The sequence below is a fragment of the Ornithodoros turicata genome, chromosome 3 (genome assembly GCF_037126465.1).
Source record: "Ornithodoros turicata isolate Travis chromosome 3, ASM3712646v1, whole genome shotgun sequence".
Lineage (NCBI taxonomy): Eukaryota > Metazoa > Arthropoda > Arachnida > Ixodida > Argasidae > Ornithodoros > Ornithodoros turicata.
The window spans coordinates 33,251,917-33,271,905 of NC_088203.1; the positions used below are offsets into that span (position 1 = coordinate 33,251,917).

At 43.8% G+C, this 19,989-nt stretch overlaps 1 protein-coding gene across 1 annotated transcript; it reads left to right on the forward strand.

The window, feature by feature from the left end:
- Window positions 1-466: 466 nt before the first annotated feature.
- Window positions 467-17,670, forward strand: LOC135388397 (uncharacterized). The gene is made up of 3 exons (XM_064617956.1): window positions 467-601; window positions 9,742-10,241; window positions 12,582-17,670. Exons 1-3 carry the CDS (start codon window positions 592-594, stop codon window positions 12,807-12,809), a joined length of 738 nt encoding a protein of 245 aa, XP_064474026.1. The 5' UTR covers window positions 467-591; the 3' UTR covers window positions 12,810-17,670.
- Window positions 17,671-19,989: the final 2,319 nt, after the last annotated feature.

Genomic DNA, 19,989 nt, shown 5'->3' on the forward strand with positions numbered 1-19,989 from the left:
ACCATCTGCACCCCAGAGACGAAAATGGCAATCCCTGATTGGACCATGCATGAGCCATATAAACATTGTCTGCTGGAGTTCTTGCTTTCAGTGCGTGAAATTCAATCCGCAAAAGTCGCAGTCTGTGCCATATGTTTGAAATTGATCATCTCGGATATCCAGCATTAGCTGAGACTGTACGCTTTGAAACTCCCTCCTTCTGTCCACGTTATTTTTTATTGCTTGCTTGTTGGCTGAAGCAGAACTCCGATGCAAAAACATAGCTGAAGCGTAGAAAACATCGAGTAATAATTTGCATAGGAAATGATTGCATGAAGCTGTCGGTTTGCGGTTTGCCGTCGGACCAGTTCCTACGAAAATATATCATCTATCCCTACGAAATATCGGATCCTTGCTTGCTTTCGCAAGATCCGGCTCCTCAGAAAAATATCAATGGTTTGTGCTGCCCTCTGCTCCTCCATGCGTCTGCTCCTCTCATCGGGCTAGACGTTTTTGTATGAACCTAGAGGTTTGTACGTTGTGGGCCATTCGATGGTGGCCAAAAATGTTTCCTCATAGCAATATGATGCGGACAGTAGCCTGCCAAGAATCATGATGCCAGGTAATATGCTCGGAATGTCATATTTTACCTTACATAATCAATTTTGCGCTTCACATTCCAATCCTAGAAAATTTGAAAAGTGAGACTTGATCACTGAGAGAGGATAACATCGTAGTTCCCTACGTTGTGCATCCTTTGAAGAAACGATGCAAAATAACAGTCCTACAACCACTGGTATAACGTACCAATCGAGTTTAACTGTGGTTTGTGCTTCTCAGCAAACATGTTTGGGCCATAATTCAGTCTTTCGAGCTACGTCAGCCGTTGCAAAGTGCATTAAAAGCATTGGTACCTAATTCGTATGTGGTTTCAGTTAATAAGTCGAATTTACAACGTTATAAAACTTAGTTATGTACTAATCTTTGCAGTTTGCATAAAATAGCTTCGTTTAATTGATTCTTAAAGAACATATGCATGTCGAAGCGCTATACTTCCGTGCTATACCGAACACGCTGTCAGCATCATAGTTGTATATACTTGCATATTGTAGCAGAAGAATAAGAGATGAACTATTGTTATAGAAACCCACCGTGAGTAGCATATGCACTCTTATTGGTTTACAAATGGATCTGCAGTGAAGCTGTTATGTACCAAAACCTCTATACAGGCAGACACGTTCCCCTTTCATAGCATATTGGTAGACTGTTACTGATGCATGAGTATAGTTGCGGAAATAGTGTGGGATTGGAATGGGTAGGGTTCCACAAAGAGCATATTAGGCATTACTGGAAAAGGGTTAAGAATGTGAGCTTTTGTTCTGAGCCTGCTTGTAATACAGCTGTGAGCCATTAGTACCCATTGATTGTATGGCTGTGGTGGCTTTACAACATTCATCAAGTCAAGTTGCTCAATATTTCGCCAGACAAAATAAATGAAAATTTAAGGACAAATGATTTTTCGTATTTGTTCCAAAGGAGTTAGCCTTTTTGAGGCCTTGCCCTCAGAGCATTCATTCTGTTTGGCGTAGGCTGTGCAAAATATCCCCAAAGGCACTAGCAAGCCATGTTCACCCAAGCAGCACAATATCCTTACATAGTGAGTTTACATAGTGCTGGACAGGTAGATCAAGGTTGTTTCTGTTGTGATCTGTGAAATACGACACCACATTGATGAGACACATGTCAGCTACCCCCATGTATTTCAACTTTCACTACATTGCCCTGTTTGAGCAGCTGTCCTATTTATATGCAGTACTGTGTCATCTAACATTCTAGCAGACAAGACAATTAAACACACAGGGACAAACACAACACACGCAAACGTCCAGTTGCATACTTTAATTGAACGAGTGATTCTTCAACGTGATGTTCCTGAGTCGTACAACTTTCATATCTGTTTGAAATTCTTATTTGGTGATAGGAACCTTCCTTTCATGCAGTATTGTTTATGTGTAAAAAGCATTCACTGCTGCCGTGCAGTCATGTTGCAAATAAACGCAGGTACAGTCAACCATGGATTTATGAACAGTTATTAGTATCTGCTCACTTGTGGTACAGCTTGGGACAAAAGTTTACGTAACATGGCACTGGCGTATTACTTCATCAGAGCGGCCCCCTGCTAGCTATCAGCAAGGCATCGAATAAGAAACAGGTCTATTCTATCCTTCTCTTAGTATATGTATCCACTCCTGTTTGCTGCTGGAATTTCACTCAAATGGAGAAATGCGACACCCAGATGTTCCGTAAACTCTTGTGTACCAAGCTGTACCCCCAAGGTTGTACTACGGTCCTTCAATACTCTTTCTTGTCAGGAAACTCCGCTCGAATACAATAGACTAGGTCACTTAGGGACAATTGCTCCCGCTTGGAGCGATCGCGTCGTTCGGGGGGAGACACCCTCGTGGAGCAGACGACGTTTCCGCAGCACTGCGTGTTTTCAGGGAATATTTGATGAGCTACTTTTTAAAGTTCATTTCGTGTTCATAGCAGAAATAATTAATTTTCGAAATGATTCATGATTTGAGCCGGCACATTTCAGTTTAGTGAACGTAAATTTACAGATTTGCTGCGTATATTGCAACTTTCGTTGTTGTCTGTCTTTGACACGGAAAATTTTACTTTTGCTCTCACTCGGGGCTCTCCATGGTGGTCGAGAGACATATTGCATTTTGTTGCACAGTCACTCAGTCCAGTGATATATTGTAAGCTAATGACGCTTTCCGTAGTTATTGCGTGAGGGCGAAACTTTCCAAATGCGTGATTTTCTTGTTTTCCTCGTAGCAGTTTGTTGTAACTTGAACATAGATAAAATGACGAGGTGATTCTATTTCAGCGCAGACAGATAAGACTTCAGAAGAAGTACGTATAGAAATCCTGTATTTTAATCATCTAAAATGATGTCTGGCGGTATGAGAGCCGAGGGATACACATGCTGCAAATCGTATGCCTCGATCGTTTTCGGCGAGGAAATAGCTTATATTGTTTTTTGATGTGGTACAGTGCCATGCACAAGGTTTAACGTATCGTAGAGAGCAATTTTTACACACTTTGGGATGAGATTATGGGAAAACTGGTTGTGAGAGATCACAACAAAACGAGCATGTACAATGATTGGTGCCTCCTGAATGTAGTTTGGACGAATACTCTGTACGGAGGAAACGATATGTTCCTTTGCCGATTCCAACAGGATTCAAGCCAGGTTGTTAAATTAGCACGATAGAATTTGCTCTTGCTGAAGTGTGGCCTGATAGCGCTTTCCGACTATAGAGTTTGGCTGACAAGAATCAGATGTCAAACTCAACGGCTACACTATCATCGCGTTGTAGATAGCCTCGGCATATGAGTCAGGTCAGTTCCAGGACATTTCACTGAACAAACTATTTAAAATGTGCAATGGAGTTTTACTTGGGAGGTCAGATTTTGGGATTGCCCAAAAACTACGTTTACGAGAACAACACGGTGGTATCTGGTAAAAAAAAAAAATGGTAAAATAAAATAAATAAATAAAAATGAAAAGAGATAAACAGGGGGATGGAGACAAAATCTCTTGTGTTAGCCTTTCTCTTCAAATTCAGGATGAAGACAAGGAAACTGTATATTTTTAGCACTATACTGTACGGTCATGAATGGCCTCTAGAGTCTGTAGTTTATGGTCCGCAGAAGCTTTTGACGCCTTGCAGAAGCATTACAGAAAAAAAAAGGAAAAATGAATAGATAAAAAGAGAAAAACATCACCCCTCCCTCTGCCTGCTTCCGGTGCAGCAAAAACTAATAGGTATGAGCGGACTTCGTTTACTAAGCCGACTTGGCATTCCATCTTTCCCCCCAAGTTGTACCCCAAGACAAGTTATTGTATAAATATCATGTTGAATGATGTATATTTGAAAATTTTACGGTTCTTAGTGTTTGATGCTACTTATGTCACACAGTGAGCAACTTGAAGGAGCTCAACAAACCACGCTCATCACAGTACATCTACAATTAATAAGGCTATCAGCGAATGTTTCCTGTAGACCAGGATCTCTGTTTTCTCTGGTATCTCTGGTATCTCTGTTTTTTACACAAAGAAAAAACACTTTCATTCAGTCCTCGTCAAGTTAAGGTTCCCCTTCCATGAAGAACATATAGCCATAACGAAATGCTGCACGTTCGAATCAGGCGAAGTCTCCTTTATATGTGTAGATCATTCTTACATAGGAACAGAGTGCGAAGATTGCAATAAACTTAAAGGATATTTAAAAAACAACCTTTGCTTACGCACTCAAAACACAAGCACAAAGAAAGAAATGTGTACACTTCCAAACACCCATAGAAACACTCTGCAAGCCATACGCGCAGGCACCGGCAGACACAAAAGTCTCCCCCCGAACGATCGCCGCGCCACCACTCGCGACTCGGCCGCCGAACTGACGTTCTCGCGCGAGTTTCCTGACCAGAAAGAGTATTGAGTGACCGTGGTTGTACTCTGGACTGGTAGGTGGAGGGTTCAAATCCTACAACCGACCGTACTGTGTGAGGGTTTCTGACAGGCTTCCCAGGTGGGTGTGAGCACCATTCTTCCTGAAGTCGACCCAGGATGCATACTTATTCCCTTATGCCCCACTCCTTCCTGCTGCCCTCTGTCCACGTCTGTGCACCACTCTTAGCCACAGCAGCGCTGCGGCCCTAAGGCAGTAGTCAGTATTTCTCGAGGAAGTCAATAAATCGAGAGATTCATTAAATGAGCTTTGGAGTGAGTTCAAGAGTGTGAAGGCACCTGAGCGTCAGGAAGGGCATTCTCGTAGGAATTATGTTTATTTTCTGAAAATATCTCGCATAGCTTCTCCTGTGTCAACGTTGCTCAGGAGCCACGTTAGTAATCTAAGGCTTCGCTCAACGTTTCTGTCCTTGATTTATCATATTGCATCGTCGATATAAGTCCCACGATCCCCATTGTTCCTAGATGCCCTTGAATACCCTGCAATTTGAACATGCCATTTTCAAGGTCTCAAAAATCCTCAAATTTTTCACAGTCCTCGAAAGCTCTCAATTTTTGCATCTTCTTCTTGTTCTTGTGGTGCTGTTAGTGCAGATTGTGCTCATCTGGAGTCATAACTATACTTTTGAAACCACAAGAGTCAGCACTCTCTGCAATAGGAATCAGCAGCAATAAATTAATGGTGCCGTGTATTATATTAATCAGTTTCTCTTTCTTGCCTATGATCTATGATTCGAGAGTCGTCAGTCACAGTTGTGAACAGATCACTAATGCGCAGTCTCCATGTATTCTCTTACGTGATACCAGGGGCGGATCCAGACCCTCGGTTTGGGGGGGGTTTCTTTGTTGGAGCGCGTAGTGGGGGAGGGGGGAGAGAGAAATTCAATGTATAAACTGGCATTTTGGGGTGAGGGCGATCACCCCCCCCCCCCCCCCCCCCCTTCCCGGATCTGCCACTGTTTGATACCTGTAGCATTCAGGCAGTCAGGTTGACCCCACCCCCTGGTTGCCATGCACCAGTTCGCCTGCATCTTTAGTCCTTTGACTCCCAAGGCTTGTCCGTGCCTCACCATACCACTCTTCCTTATATTGCCCATTCATACTGGGATCAAGGTGTCTACCAAACTGGAAAATGTGGAAAACAGGGAATAGTCAGGGAATTTTGATGTGACTGGAAAAGTCAGGGAATTGTCAGGGAATTTGGCTAAAAAGCAGCTGAAGTCAGGGAAAATCGCAGACAAGTGCCGTGAGGATGCACGGCGAATCACGAGTGCTGACCGGTGGTTGAGAGGCGATGCCGCAGCAACGTTACAGCGCGTAGCAGTTCACCAGTATGACAAGCTCTGATGCAGAAAAGTAGGGTAGCCTCATTAATACTTAATAAATGGTCTGTTTTATGTTGGATCTGGTATCAAAACGTATGAGCAGGCACCAAGTTCCCTTTTGTTTTTGTCAGGGAATTTGCTTGAAATAGTCAGTGAAAACCTGGAAAAGTCCGGGAATTTGAAGGCTGCAGTTTGGTAGACACCCTGGGGATACTGGACCCTCTTCCGACCTTTTTGGACAGCGTAGGGCTTCGGTCCTCACTGTGAGGCGACACATTATTGCATTTCCCACATCACCACCAACAATGGGGCAGAGTATCTGCCCTGGTGATGAAACTTCCCAGTCATCATCACAAAATAAAGTTGACGTTGTTGTTGGACGCTCTACGTGATGCTGAATAGTTAATTGACCTCTACTGACCTGGGCGACTATACTTATTCCATTCCCCGTTTGGTGTTATACAGTCAACCCTCGATTTATGAACACCCTCGGTTCCGCGAATCGATCGCGTTCATAAATCAAGGGATTCATAAATCGTTAAAATTCAGTTAACTGAGTACTATCGAGCAAATGCAACAGTATTTCCGAGTTGGGATTGTGTTTATAATGCCATATATTGTGCCATAATTTTGCTTTTGATCATGCCTTCTGCTGTATCAATCTCACAAAGAACAGACGTTAGCGCATTCACACTCTGTTTATTATGCAATACTAAATTGTTTAATTTTGCTTTGGACCATGCCTTCCGCTGTGTCAATCCTTGGAAATAAGAGATGTCACCACATTCGCACTGGACTGGTCTCGGATTTCCTACGGGATTTTTAACCTCCGTTTATTAATCTCCGGGTTACAGTGACCACCTTGTTCATCAACTGAGGTCAGGAACACTTGGTCGTACCTTGTGCGACCCCGGAAAACCCATTTGTTGTTCGGATTTCGAGGGGTTAAGAACCGAGGGTGCAATAACTGGAAAACGTTTTGTCCGTTCAGGCGTCATTCATATGACCAGGGAATTATTCCTTTGAAGGTTTCTGTTGACCTAGGAACGATCCGTTCATAAATTGAGGGCAAAAACGCTGGGCAACTCCTAGTTGGTTCCCAGAAATTCCGTTCATTATTCGAATATCGAGGTTCATAAAACGAGGGGAAAATGAATGGAAAAAGTTTGGTTCCCCGTGCTCGTGTTCATAAAACGAGGGAATTCATAAATCGAGGGTTGACTGTATATTCTAAACGGTGATACCAACAGGTTGTGCGGTCCTTTATTCCACGCGTCCACAGCAGTAACACTGACAGTCATCTGCATCACAAAAGAACAAATCTTCCAGATTGTACTCCCCTTTGGCTGTGGTAAGAAGCCGTTCGACACATATTTCGATAACATTCGGATATTGAGGGTTCATTAACTGAGGGTTAAAAAAGGGTAATGGCAAGTGTCTCTGTCCCGGGAGGCACTGTTCTTAAAACTAGGGAATTTATAAAAATCAGAAAGACACCTTTTGTGCATTGCAAATGGTTAAGATTTCTCATTTCCTAGTAATTGGCCTCCTCATGGCAAATATACAAGGTGTAGTTTTTAGTTGCGCTAGATAAAGAGCAACAACAACAAAAAGAGAAAACTACAATCTTTCAGCTGTTCCAAATCTAGAGACTTGTATCGTTCTTGCAGAGAGGGGTTACACTATACAAGCTATGCTTCAAAACATTCAGAATAGCAGTGCGCACCGCAATAACATTGTCCCTTCGAACCCTCTGTTCGGAGGAGCTTATCTGCATGCTGTCATAGGCATCTTTTACTTCGGCCCCGCGCATGCAGTGGGCAGAGCTCTCACCCAGGAAGGTACCTTGACATAGGTCTTGCACTAGCTATACCTTCCAAATATTACAACAGTGACTGATCAAAAGGCAGGACATCTATTGCATCTGTGTCACACACTGCCATATTCCGCATGTTGAGACGTGAAATGGATTGTTGGTGATTCAAGTTGCTCTCTGTAGCTGAGCACAATTTTGGGAAAGCAGACGTGAGCTGCTAATGGATCGAGCTGAATATAGGTATCCAAATGGGTTATATTTCCATAGGAGCACCACTGTTTTTTTTTTTTTTAAGGTCTCCCATCTTTTGGCCTCCAGTCACTGACAGCTTCCAGCATAATTATTTTTTCTAAATGTACCTGTTACATGATGGCAGACAGTCTAGCTTCGATATTCTCAATCCACCCTTCATCTCTGCGCCGAGGGTCCCTTGATCAGGGGGTTAATGGGTAAATCCCATTCTGGGTTCTCCTAGCTTCCAAGAGCTCTCCAGCATAAGTACATGCACAAAGGGAATGAGGCATGAGTGGAGAGCGGATTTTTAAGCACTAACAGGCAGCACTTTTCGTCGCATAACGTGCTCTAGGCTGAGCAACGTTCAGAATAATATCTTCTTATCTTCCTACTGGAAGGACAGTTGATACGTAAAAAGGTGTGGGCCCCCTTTCTCAGCTAATCGGTAGGCTATCAGCTGGGATGCTGATTGGAATACTGCGTGCTGAAGAGCACCCCCTCCCCTGTTAGTGCCTAAAAATACACTCTGTAGGCGTGAGAAAGGAGGAATACAAGAGAGACGAAGGGTGTCAAAAAGAGGACGAGGAGGCAGATTGAGAATACATCGGTAGTTCACAGTGGGTCCTGCAAAAACACATCGATAATAGTGGTATCCTTCAAGTGGTTTCTAAGATTGAGGTACTGCGATACCCTTGCTGTTCATGAACTCGTAATTTTTGCACATTTTTAAATGTAACCTTAAGGGTGCACGAAAAGGATTTGGCACTTCTAAAACTATGCTGGAATCGCAAAGCTCATGGGCGGCCATATAGGTTAGTGGTAGGCATTTGAACTGCTTTACGGCACAGGCAAGTGCAATAGCGCTTTTACCAATTTAGGCGTGAATTTTAGCATCCAGAATTCGTGAACTTTAGTGGCAGCAAATATGTTCGCTATGCTCAATTCACGAAAAATTAAGGTACAGAAAAAGGGTCTTAACAACAGTAACAGCAACTTTATTTTAATGATGATGACTGGGGGTTTCATTGTCAGGGGCAGTACTTGACCCTATTGCAGGCGGTAATGTGGTGAAATATGATGATGAGTCACCTTGCAGTGAGGCGATAACGCTTGGATATTTTACAGCATTACGGTATTATAATCTAGGTATGGGATACCTATGAGCCTATGAGCTTACTCTCAAAAGTCTCTGCTCTTTTCTAAAGGCTAGCACGTGTTCCACAAATCCTTCCTCCCCAGCAAAAGGAATGCTGCAAGTGTTCTTTGGATAGTAAACATTCCATCAAATGGTGACATTTTGAGTACTGTTACGTTATACCCTCAAGTACATTGTTTGAAGGAAGCTGTTCCAGCTTTCCACCTGACTATGCTTGCCATTTACAATGATGACAATACCTCCTGGTTCGTGTAAAATGTGGGATAATTATACGCAGCTTGTATAAAATGGAATAACAAAACCTGAAGCACCGTACAGGATGTGCCTTTTGTGGAATATCTGTGATACTGGTGAGGCTGTTGCCACAGTGACATGGAGCCTATGCTTTTCGTGTTGTGTGCACGAAAACTCGGTAAACCAAATCGGGCCCAAATTGAATAAGCCTCCCTGCTGTCCATTTCTTCTCCATAACCTTACTTTTTGTGTCGAAGCTTCGTTGCCTGAGCCTCACGTGAGCCTGTGTACTCCTTACTTACCGATCGTGGGTAGAAGCCGGGGGAACGAAACAAGTATAAAAAACCACGTACCCCTGGTTCTAGTTTGTGTGGGACACAACGACCACCTGAAGAGTTGTGAGAGAATTAACAGAAACATCGATATGCAGAATCTGACGAGAAAACCTTTAACCTTACAGGAAGCGCCATGGCGAGCGTCCTGGAGCTGCGGCCGCCGTCCATGACTTCACACTGCTACTGCTGCCCACCATCCTCGCCCGCGTCTTCAACCTCATCATCGCTTGCCTCTTCTGAGGACACCATCGCTTCACATCCCTCCTCATCGAGCGCATCATCGTCCATGGTCGACCTGGATGTGTCGCTTCATGAACTCGGCATGCTGAGCAGCGTCATAGACGCCCGGCGAGACTACCTCATGGAGAAGCTCCGTCGCGGTCTGTCCTGTCAGAAGCCACAAGGGCTGTGCATCGTCGCCATGAATTCTGCCTACCTAGCAGATTTCTCTGTTGGTAGCCAGCTAGGTGCCGGTGCTGCCAGTCGTTCGACAGTTCCACTGTTGACGTTGAAGCGCACTAGGATGAAGTCCCTGCGGAGGCGGCGGCACTGCCTCTTTCAGCCATACGATTATCCTTGGAGGCCCAAGTTGATGGAGAAGGCGTGGGCTTTGCTCAACAACACTGTGAGTCTTGTGGATCGGATTCTTTTTAAAGCAAACACTTAGATTTGTGACCTCTTTTCTGCTCGTTGTTTTTAGTAACTTTTGTTTGTGTGTGGCCCTCGAGGTGTTTACCCTATTGCCGTGTATCTCTTTGCTGCAAATGCTTCGATTACCTGCCTTCTACAGAACAAATTTGGGTTCCCAAGCGATGTTCGGTTCCGTTCCAGTTTCGGTCCCTGCTTTGAATTGCCACACTTGGTATGTCGTCTGATGGTACCTGGCTTTGCTACGCATTTATTCGTGATCCTTATGTTTTTGTATTTCTATGATGAATGGTGTTAGTAGAACAGCAGGTTACGTAATTGTTACTAGTCCCGTTGCCATTTTGGGATATGCCTCTGTTTCTTTCTGTTTCTCTGTCTTGGTTAGAGTTTTGGACTTGTTAGGTTTGGAAGTAGTTAATGCAAGAATCTACAGGCAAAGTTTGAGTTACCTTTGGATATTGTACTCTGTTCTTTTGTTTTGAAATATCGAAGAAGCAGAAGCTGATTCAGAAGACATTTAGTGTTCGCAGCTCAGCATCTATTCATTTTCTCTACGTGAAAATACTGCAAGGGCACAAGTACGGATGGGCCAAAAAACAATTGTGGAGTACAGTTGAACCCAGATATAGTGAACATCGATTTAATGAAATCCTTTATTTGATGAATGATTTCTGTTGCACACACAATTCTCCATAGAGGCCGGTGCATTTCTGTGCTCGATTTACCGTGTCTTCATTCGGTGTATTCCATTTAATTGAGCCTGCACCACAAGAAGCATTGAAAAACTTATTGCAACACAGTGTGCAAGAGCATGCGCCGGTGTCAGAGAAAGGTGATGGGGAAGGCGTGCTGCACATAATGTAAGGAAGAGAGAAGTACAGTCGACCCTCGTTTATCCGGACTTCATTTATCCGGGTCCTGCGGTATCCGGACAAAAGGCACGGGAACAGATTTTCCTCCATGTATTTTGTTGTCGTTTATCCGGACTTCAGCTTCCGGACTCGGACAAGAATTCCAGGGAACGAAAGTCGAACATTCTTGTAATCCAGCTTCAGTTATCCGGACTACCGTGAGTAAGAGGAGACGCTGACCCTGCTTCGTCGCCCTTTTCGCTGTGTTGGGGCTATTCCCGTCACACGTCGGGGACCCACATTCCTCCGTAGGGGAGACAACCGTGCACGATGACCCCCTCGTTTGGAAATATCTCGAGCAACTGTCCGGTTCTAGAGGGGAAAACTCCAACCCGGAGCGCCTGCTGCTTACGGCCAGTTGGCCGATGAAGACATTCCCCTAGCTGAGCTGCAATCCCTGATGCGGAGGCTCACTGCGACTGCCGTAGATGATGCTGCGGCTTCCGACTACGTTGACGTTGATAAGGATGATGACGCGTGTGCAGCTATGACTGATGACGGTGTGATTGCTGCTGTTGCCTCCGATGATGTGCAGCAAGACGATGCCGATGACGCCAGTGAGAAACAAGGCTCCGAGATTGACACTTTGCGTCCGCACTGACATTCTTCCAGCAGCGCAATAGCGTGGCTCAACTCTATGCAATTAGCAAAAGTTTGCAGGAATCGAGTGCCTACACTACTATGTACCAGCTGTCATTGACGAGATTTCTGTGTTTTAATTAAACCTTGCTCTGTAGGACGTTTCTATTCGGTCGTTTCATTTATCTGGATGCCCCGGTATCCGGACAATTTGGCCGGGAATGGCACTGTCCGGATAAACGGGGGTCGACTGTAATATCATGGTCACAGTGCGTTGTTATTGGGCATTGACACTGTCACATGCAATGACGTAATCAGCAGATTGGGCAACAATCTAATCACCTTTGCTCTGGAAGCCACATGGTCACTCCCATGTCACTATCGTGTCTCGATCTATTTCCTGTGGTTCTTTGCGATTAGTGCAGTGCGAAAAGGTTTTGTCAGTTAATGACAAACTTGCAATAATCAAAGCAATGTCTAAGATTGAAAAGAAAAGTGACGCTGCTATCTGCATGTCACGAATGTTCTGTGCTTGCATCAGAGAGGACGGTTCAGCCAAAACTTATCTTTTGCATGCTTTGGAATGGCACCTGCGGCAGTGACGTTTGTGCTCAATAAAACTTGGATATTCAAGAATAAGAGTGCTCTTTGTACTTGTGAGCCAGTCTTATGACAAAATGACATGGACTAGAATGGGCTGTACGAGTCAGTGATTTTTTTTCGCAACAGGTTCGATTTAACAAATTATTCTATTTAACAAACTAAAGTGTGGTAATTTTCAATTTCGTTATACAGAGGTTCAGCTGCCATCTCCACTGTTTTTGTAGGTACCAAAAGAAGAAGAGAATGGGAACAAATCAAATCCAGGCAGCCCCACCAAGTCCCAGGGTGTGAGCAGTGGAGATTCCAGTGAGGCACCACTAGGCAGTGCAGCTATCTTCCGCTCACGCTCGCTCGATGACCTCTGCGTGTGCGCCACACAGCCACCTCCGGACGTCCCACGGCTGGACATCGACACCGTGTCACACCGTATCAGCAACCTCAGTGTCAGCTAGGGCATAGGGAACACGCCTTCTGTCAATACAGCTGCGCAGCACAGTTTATCGTCAAAACATGCCTCTTGGCTCTTCCCGACACTTGTAGGGAAACGAAGGTAAAACTGGCAGACGCGCGGGTTTGCAGATATTGTGATCTGGCACTTTCGTGCATGATTGGGGTTCCCCAGCTCTTTTTTTCTTTAACTCTCTAAAACCCGGTATCCATTTACCCCCATCCATTTTTTTACGGTGACAGACAAGTGGCCCAGCCATATACGGAAAAGGCCGTTTAAGCAAATCTCACATGTCCACAGCGTTCTCTGTGAATATTGCATTTTAAAAATATTTTTCGCTCTGTAGTAAATAGGTTTACTAAGACTCATGCTAGGTGCATGAGAAAGTCGTACAAAGTACCGCTCATTAACTCATGTGGGTCCCTCATGGCACTGCGCATGAGAAAATTCACGGTACACACACACTCGTTTTGCGGAATACTTCCATTAATTTGCACGCTTGAAATCTCACACAAGTGTGTCTCCTCGGGAGAGGCACATCTGCACTGGAGCCTACGCTCAATGCTTTCCCAAAGGAAAGTGCACATGTCGCGCGACTTACAGTAGTCGACAATACTAAGCTCTGCTCCTTCATTTAACGAGTTTGCAGAAGTCAATTAGCATTGTAGAGGGGAGGCCACTTAAGGTACCTCATTTACTGTTTTTCCCCTCATGATTAGAATGTTGGTACTTGTTCTTTAACATACAAGAGAATGTTCCGTTCAAAGTATACTACAGGATTGAAGTGTACTCTTGAAATCTTGAATGAAAACTCTTTCTCTCAGCAGCACCTTGAGGGTTTTGCACTTCCATGTCTTTGTGTCTTGTTACATCTGCATGGATGAGCTTGTTTTCTTTCCACTTACTTTTTTTTTATTCACCCTCACAGCGTTCCAAAGGTGGTGGTTCTTTCTCTTTGTGGGTTTCACTTTGTGTAAGATGATCCTACAGTACTGTAAGCTGAAATTGATTATATTAATCACATGTTTTCTTATGGCTCTGCTCATGCAGGATACAGAAAATGGGATATTTTGTAAAGGATGTGTTAATATCAAAACGTATTTCTCTGGAAGACTGTGCATTAGTAGGGAAATATTTCGAACACATCTCTGTTTCTATAGCTATCAAGTGATCAAAATTAAAAACATCAGTGCCATTGCAGATTGCAGCCCTTTGACTTTTTTAATTATTTTTTTTTACTTTGTAAGTTAACAACTTGTAGAGCCTCGGTTGGCCATATTTTATCAGTGACCAGGACACTGGGCAATATGGAATGAAGCAGTGACATTATTGTCTAATGCCATTAGGGTCCCAAATGGCATTATCCACAAAGTTCAAGCCACACAAGTTTATAATAACATTAATCACCATGATGTCTATGCCACTCCTTTGGCGGCGGCATGCATTTTTTTTGTTTTTGTCCGAGTGAAAACTTCAAACAACTCCAGCCTTTCCCTCATATTGGAATACTTACGTACCTCAAATTATGAAATAATCTTGCCTTGCACGGTACAAAGTGGTTTCACGGAAGAGTAAGATCGTTACTCTGCGCCGACAGCGAGAGCAAAAGTAGGCATTTTATTGGTGAATGAGTTGTGGCTATCTCATTAAGCAGAAACTGTCATTCAGGTAAATGTAATTAAATATCTCTGTGTGGCACCACATGAATGACATTAAGACTGAAGCCATTGACCACCTAATGTCATTTTTTGGGCCCATGTGGTAAGGGTATAAGGCCATGCAAGCGACAGCCTGTAAGGTTCTTGCGTCACATTGACACTTTTTTGAACACGAGCATACAATATGTGTACTCTAGAGGAAGATTGAAAAACGTAATTTCCTCACGCCAGCTGTGGTAAAAATGTATTACACCTCCAAGTCTTGTCTATCAGCAATTCCTCATGAGTTGAACCACCACTTTTCCTCGAGTGAGGATGCTAATTAGCTTCGCTGTTCTACTGCCAATTCTGCAAGAAATAGATTTTATGAAAATTGATACTTTAATTCTCAGTAATTTATTTGCAGATTACAGGTGTCTCCTCCAAAATAGTTACATAAATACTTCTGGCACTAAATAATGAACTTTGTGAAGGCGAACTTTGCACTTAGGTCAATATGACTTGTTGTCCATGGGAACCTGTGTGTTTGCTCCCTGCACACATTATTGGCATACTCTTTTATGTTTCGCTCTCCACGTGTTCAAGTTTGTAGCTATTTTTGAGTCAGCAAAACATGCATGCGTATCGTGAGTCTTAGAAACTCTGCATCTGCTGTATTTCCGCCACTCACGTGTTGAATGTGACACTCGGTAGCACTTTGTGCCAAGAGGAACAATGCAAACGACAGCGGGGTCATGAAAGTGCAAATTTTGGCGTAAAGGGTGCTCATGTTGGACTGGAGTCTGATGAGGCCATCTGTGCCTTTTCAGTGAAAGCAGCGGGCAAAACTTACAATACTGCAAAGGTGGTTAGTGCAGCGAAGGCTTAGTCTCTGAAAATTTTGCTATCATCCTTCTGCAAAGTCTAAGTTACAAAAAAATGTTGGTAATAATAACAGAAATTGGAATTTGCAACAAAAGCGTTTCAGAAAATTGAAGCTATCCACTAATTTAGAACACTTTGCCACTGGACATCAATTCTGCATTCACGCCGACATGATTTCTTCATTCTGCACTCGTCCTTGACTCGTAAATGCAAGCCTAAGCGTCAACTTCAAGCTCCCCAAGAAGGGGTGTCACTCTTCAGTGCTGGGACAAGTTCTGGCAAAGCCTTGGACATCCAGCATGTTCACCAAGATGAGCTGCATGGTACAGCCGCACAGAATGTGCATCACAAAATCAAAATCGCATAAAATATTTCGAGCGCATGCCTCCATCCAGGTTTGCGCATTGATATTAACACCTAGATTGAACCACTTCCATTGCTATCCCACATGTATAAAAAAATGCATTTATCTTTGAACGAAATTCTCTTATTTAGTGGGTCCCTACTGCAGTGCCCCCCGATTGTGATTGTGATCCCCCAGTTTCAAATAATTACATCACTCTTCCAGTCATCGTGCTTCTTTATCAAAATGGCATGATTCACCTTTTGTGTTGGTCATCAGAAGAGCTCATTGACAGTGTGCATCACTCTCTCCCATCGTCATGCATGTGTGTGCACGTCTCGTCATGTGCGTAGAAAGTGACGTATTATGACATTGTATGACGTTCAATAATGTGGAATGGGGGACAAAACCCCCAGAATTTACCATTTAAAACTGGCAGAAAAGTATCAGCCGAATTAACTTCATGCTCCCGTTTCCAGAACAAAAACACCAAGTAACTCGTGTGATGAAAAATAAAAATTCATCAAAAGCAAGGCTGTGGACAGGTGCAGTGAGTGCCTTCTAAAGGTGTCCTATTAGATGAACAAGTACTAACCACAGTACTTAGGCATCCACACTAAAACAGAAATAACTGCTTGAGGCTGAAAAAAAGATAAATGCAAAATAAATTGCACTGTGGGATGCAATTTTCTCAGAGACTAAAGGACAATTAAGTTACAAAACTGATTGCAAAATGCAAATGACACAAAAATCTGCTGACGAATAGAACACAGAACAAAAGGAGAATAACGGCTGCCGTTCCTTCCTTCTGCCAGCTGTGTCGTCGTCCCTGGCTTTTGCATAAATGATCTTACATCAACGGTTACAAATTCTCTTCCGGGCAGATCTAGGGATGTCATGTTTTTTTGTTTGTTGCACTCATAGAAGGGCTATGACATTTGCATCATTGGCACATTTGCATTGTTGTTGTGAGAAGTGTTGTAATACACCAAATACTGTTCTTGTGCTGCAATGACCCAGAATAGTGTCAGCTTGCAGTTTTACGGTGGAGAAAGCGACAGAAGACCTAAGGAGCCGCTTGAGTGCCCCACAGCAGCATGTGGGTGGTTGTATGCCTTCAGAAGCCAAAGGAGAAAATAGCCTTCCTGTAGACTCAATTATGAGCAGACAATTTGTCTAATAGATTAAAAAATCTGCACCATTTCAGTTGCGGAATGGCAACTGACAAACGGCATGGCAGTTATGTACTGATAGGTGCACTATGATAATCCCAAATAAATAAAAATATAAAGGATGACCTACTGCTCTGATACCTATTCAATGAGAATGACACCCTTCAATGATATGCATGTGCAGCTAGACCACAGCAGGTCACGAGGCTTAAAATTTGCAGTTGAAAGAACATGCATTGACCATACCTGCAAGCAAGCAGCTGACAAAATTGACAGTACACCCATCCTTCATGGCCATATGGGTGTAGATGATGTTCTTACGCACTTCTTGCACCTCTGCTTGCTGAAGCGAAGGGTTGCCCTGCCCGTTCATTTATTTGAATCTGTTGCTTTTCAAGCGATGATACATAGTGCTGTCCCCCCTGCTCCTAGCCACATCTATCTGGACAGCCTTGAACTGGACGGCCCATGTAACATTGTTGTTTCCATTTGTTCTGTGGTCAAGAGGAGAACCTGAAGGCACTCCTATTACTCCTTGTGATGTATTGGTCCTGTTTTTGTGCTGCTTTTGTGTGCAGTCTTTCACTCCTGGTCCCGGAGCAGGGGTATTTCTTCTTTGTTTTTGGTTGTGACTGGTGAGATACCAATTGAGAATGTGGTGTGGTTGCTGTACGTACGTCTGGAATACAGTACGTACTTTGGTGTCCGTATGTCAGAGTGCAAAACAGGATGAGTTATGTGCTAAGATTGAACATGTGTGAAGTGATGGTTCATTTGTATGTTGGTCGGAAAGAACGTTTTGACAAATAAAGGAAGATGCGCATTGTTCATGATTTCTTATACTGGCAGCAGTGATGAAGAGTGTGATGTTTTTTGGCAATTTTTTAAACTCTGGGGGTGAAAATACTTTTCAGTGTCCCTTATCATACGCTTATAATGACGAGAGCCAGTGTGTTGAAATTTGCACATTTCTCGTTTGCTCAATCTTAACTCCAACCTCACGAAGAGATTGTTGGTCGCAAAAGGTTGTCCTGGTGCAGCTGTCACCGATAGAGATAGACTGATTCATTGTGTGATATCGTCATTTCTTTTAGGATATAGAATAAATAAATAGCATGAGTGCGGGCAAGCTCACGAATATAACTTCCCGTTACTCCCACATGTCATGGAGATAATACTGCCAGCCTTGGGATTGTCAATTCCTTCTGTTGGTTCGATGTAGACTGGCCGCTTTTTTTTTTTATCCCTTACATAATTTATATAATATAGACATGGTTTTCAGAGACTGGTTATGTGCCGAGGAGGACGTCCTGTGGGAAATAGCATGTAACTACCAGGTAGATGACTAATTACCTAAAATTCATTAATATTCTATGATTTCGGGGAAATGCGAGATAACAGAATTGGAGCCAGCAGTTATTTAAATCCACACCTTTTTTTTTTAACACCCCAAAAATGGCACAAATTTTGACATTGCAATTGCCAAATTTTGCTATGCAAATGTCACGGCAAGCCCCCATCTCCGGGCGGCAAAAGATCAAAGAATGGCCAAACTTTCGTCATAAAGGTTCTGCATTGAACATGCGCATAGCACCACGAAGTGTGTAACCTGTCCACTGTCACAGCCTTTTTACTGGTTGACACGTTACACACGTGCTGGCGCTATGCGCATGCTCTGGTTCAGTTTCAGTGAGCGTGTGTGTTGTTTGTTAGTTTTTGATAATAATAATAATTGGGAGTTTACGTCGCGAGACAACTGAGATCGTTTGCTTTTGAGGTGATGAGAGGAGGAGGGTTAGCAAAGCCGTTTGTAAAGAGAGTTTCGCCATTCTCTGATCTTTTGCCGCCTGTGGGTGGAACCTATGTCGACGTCAGAGTCGTCGTTGCGCCACCCAAAAAGCCTTTATTCAAGCATAATCTGTCCAGAATCGACTTATCAGCCATCTGGGGCGCGCCATTTTGATGCTGTCTTCCACCTGGTCGACAGGTACGTGCTTTGTGGCGCTCAATGTAATCTACAGAGGTTGCCGGCTTATGGGTTATGACTAGGGTTCCGTGTTTTCGGTTTTAATCGAAAAACATACGCCAGTTAAATTTTCCCTCATTCGGTATTAATCGGAAAACATTGAATACAGAATACAGAGGAATACTCCAGGAGCCATGACAGATAAATGGCTGTCCAGCTTAAAGGAGCATTAAAGTGGTATCTAACATGGCCAAAAACTGCTGTCATCTTGTAAAGCAGTATGTGAAAAGCATTCCCACAAAATATTTCTGTCCAAAGTTGTTTCACCACGGCGCAATTAATTTGGAAAATCGCTGCCGCGGTGACAAGCCGGAGCGCTCCAACTGCAGACCGACACCCACTCCACGGTGACGTTGGTGGTAGAAAGTCCCTCATTCGTTAGCAGGAAAAACCGTCTGCTACGAACACTGCGAGCTGTTTCTTGTTGACTTCTACTCTTTATATGATTTATATCACGTTTTCTATAAAAAAAAATAGCATATGCCGCCTGACAAAATAAGATTACGATCACAAGAGTAATATATCCGTGGCTTTTGTGCAATCTCAGAATTCACAGTAGCAGAAAGCAAGCGATGGCGGCGGTATTGTGGCGCCACCTGTTAGCCACTGAACCAACTGCGCGGTGAAAACTGTCGGACAGGCTGCACACTGTCGAGAAGTACGGGATTTTCGCTGTACAAGCGCAGTTAATTTCAGGCTGCACCACTCGTTCTTCCCGTGGTGTCTGCGGTCCCAAAAAGTCGTGGTTGTGTCGTGGACAGCCTTCAAACCCTCTTCCGTGATGTCCTCCATTTCGGACATCACGTAGCCTGAGAACGCATGGCGTCTCCGAAGCGGTAGCAGACATTCCGGCCTGCGCGATGTTGCTCACCTCGATCATGTGATCCCAGGTCCAATGAGGAGCGTCCTCACCACTTGCGTCACATAGTGACGCGTGTGGTGGCGCTCATCACGTGCCTATCGTGAAGGCGAAGGAGGGTGTTCCTCGCACGGGAGGTTCGGGGAGCTATTGCAGGCGTCCAAATTTCGCTACGGTTGTACTAATTGTGGGAAAACTGTTTTCGGCCGCCTAACATTCCATACTGACGAAAAACAGAAACAAAGTTGTGGGCCTGACAAGC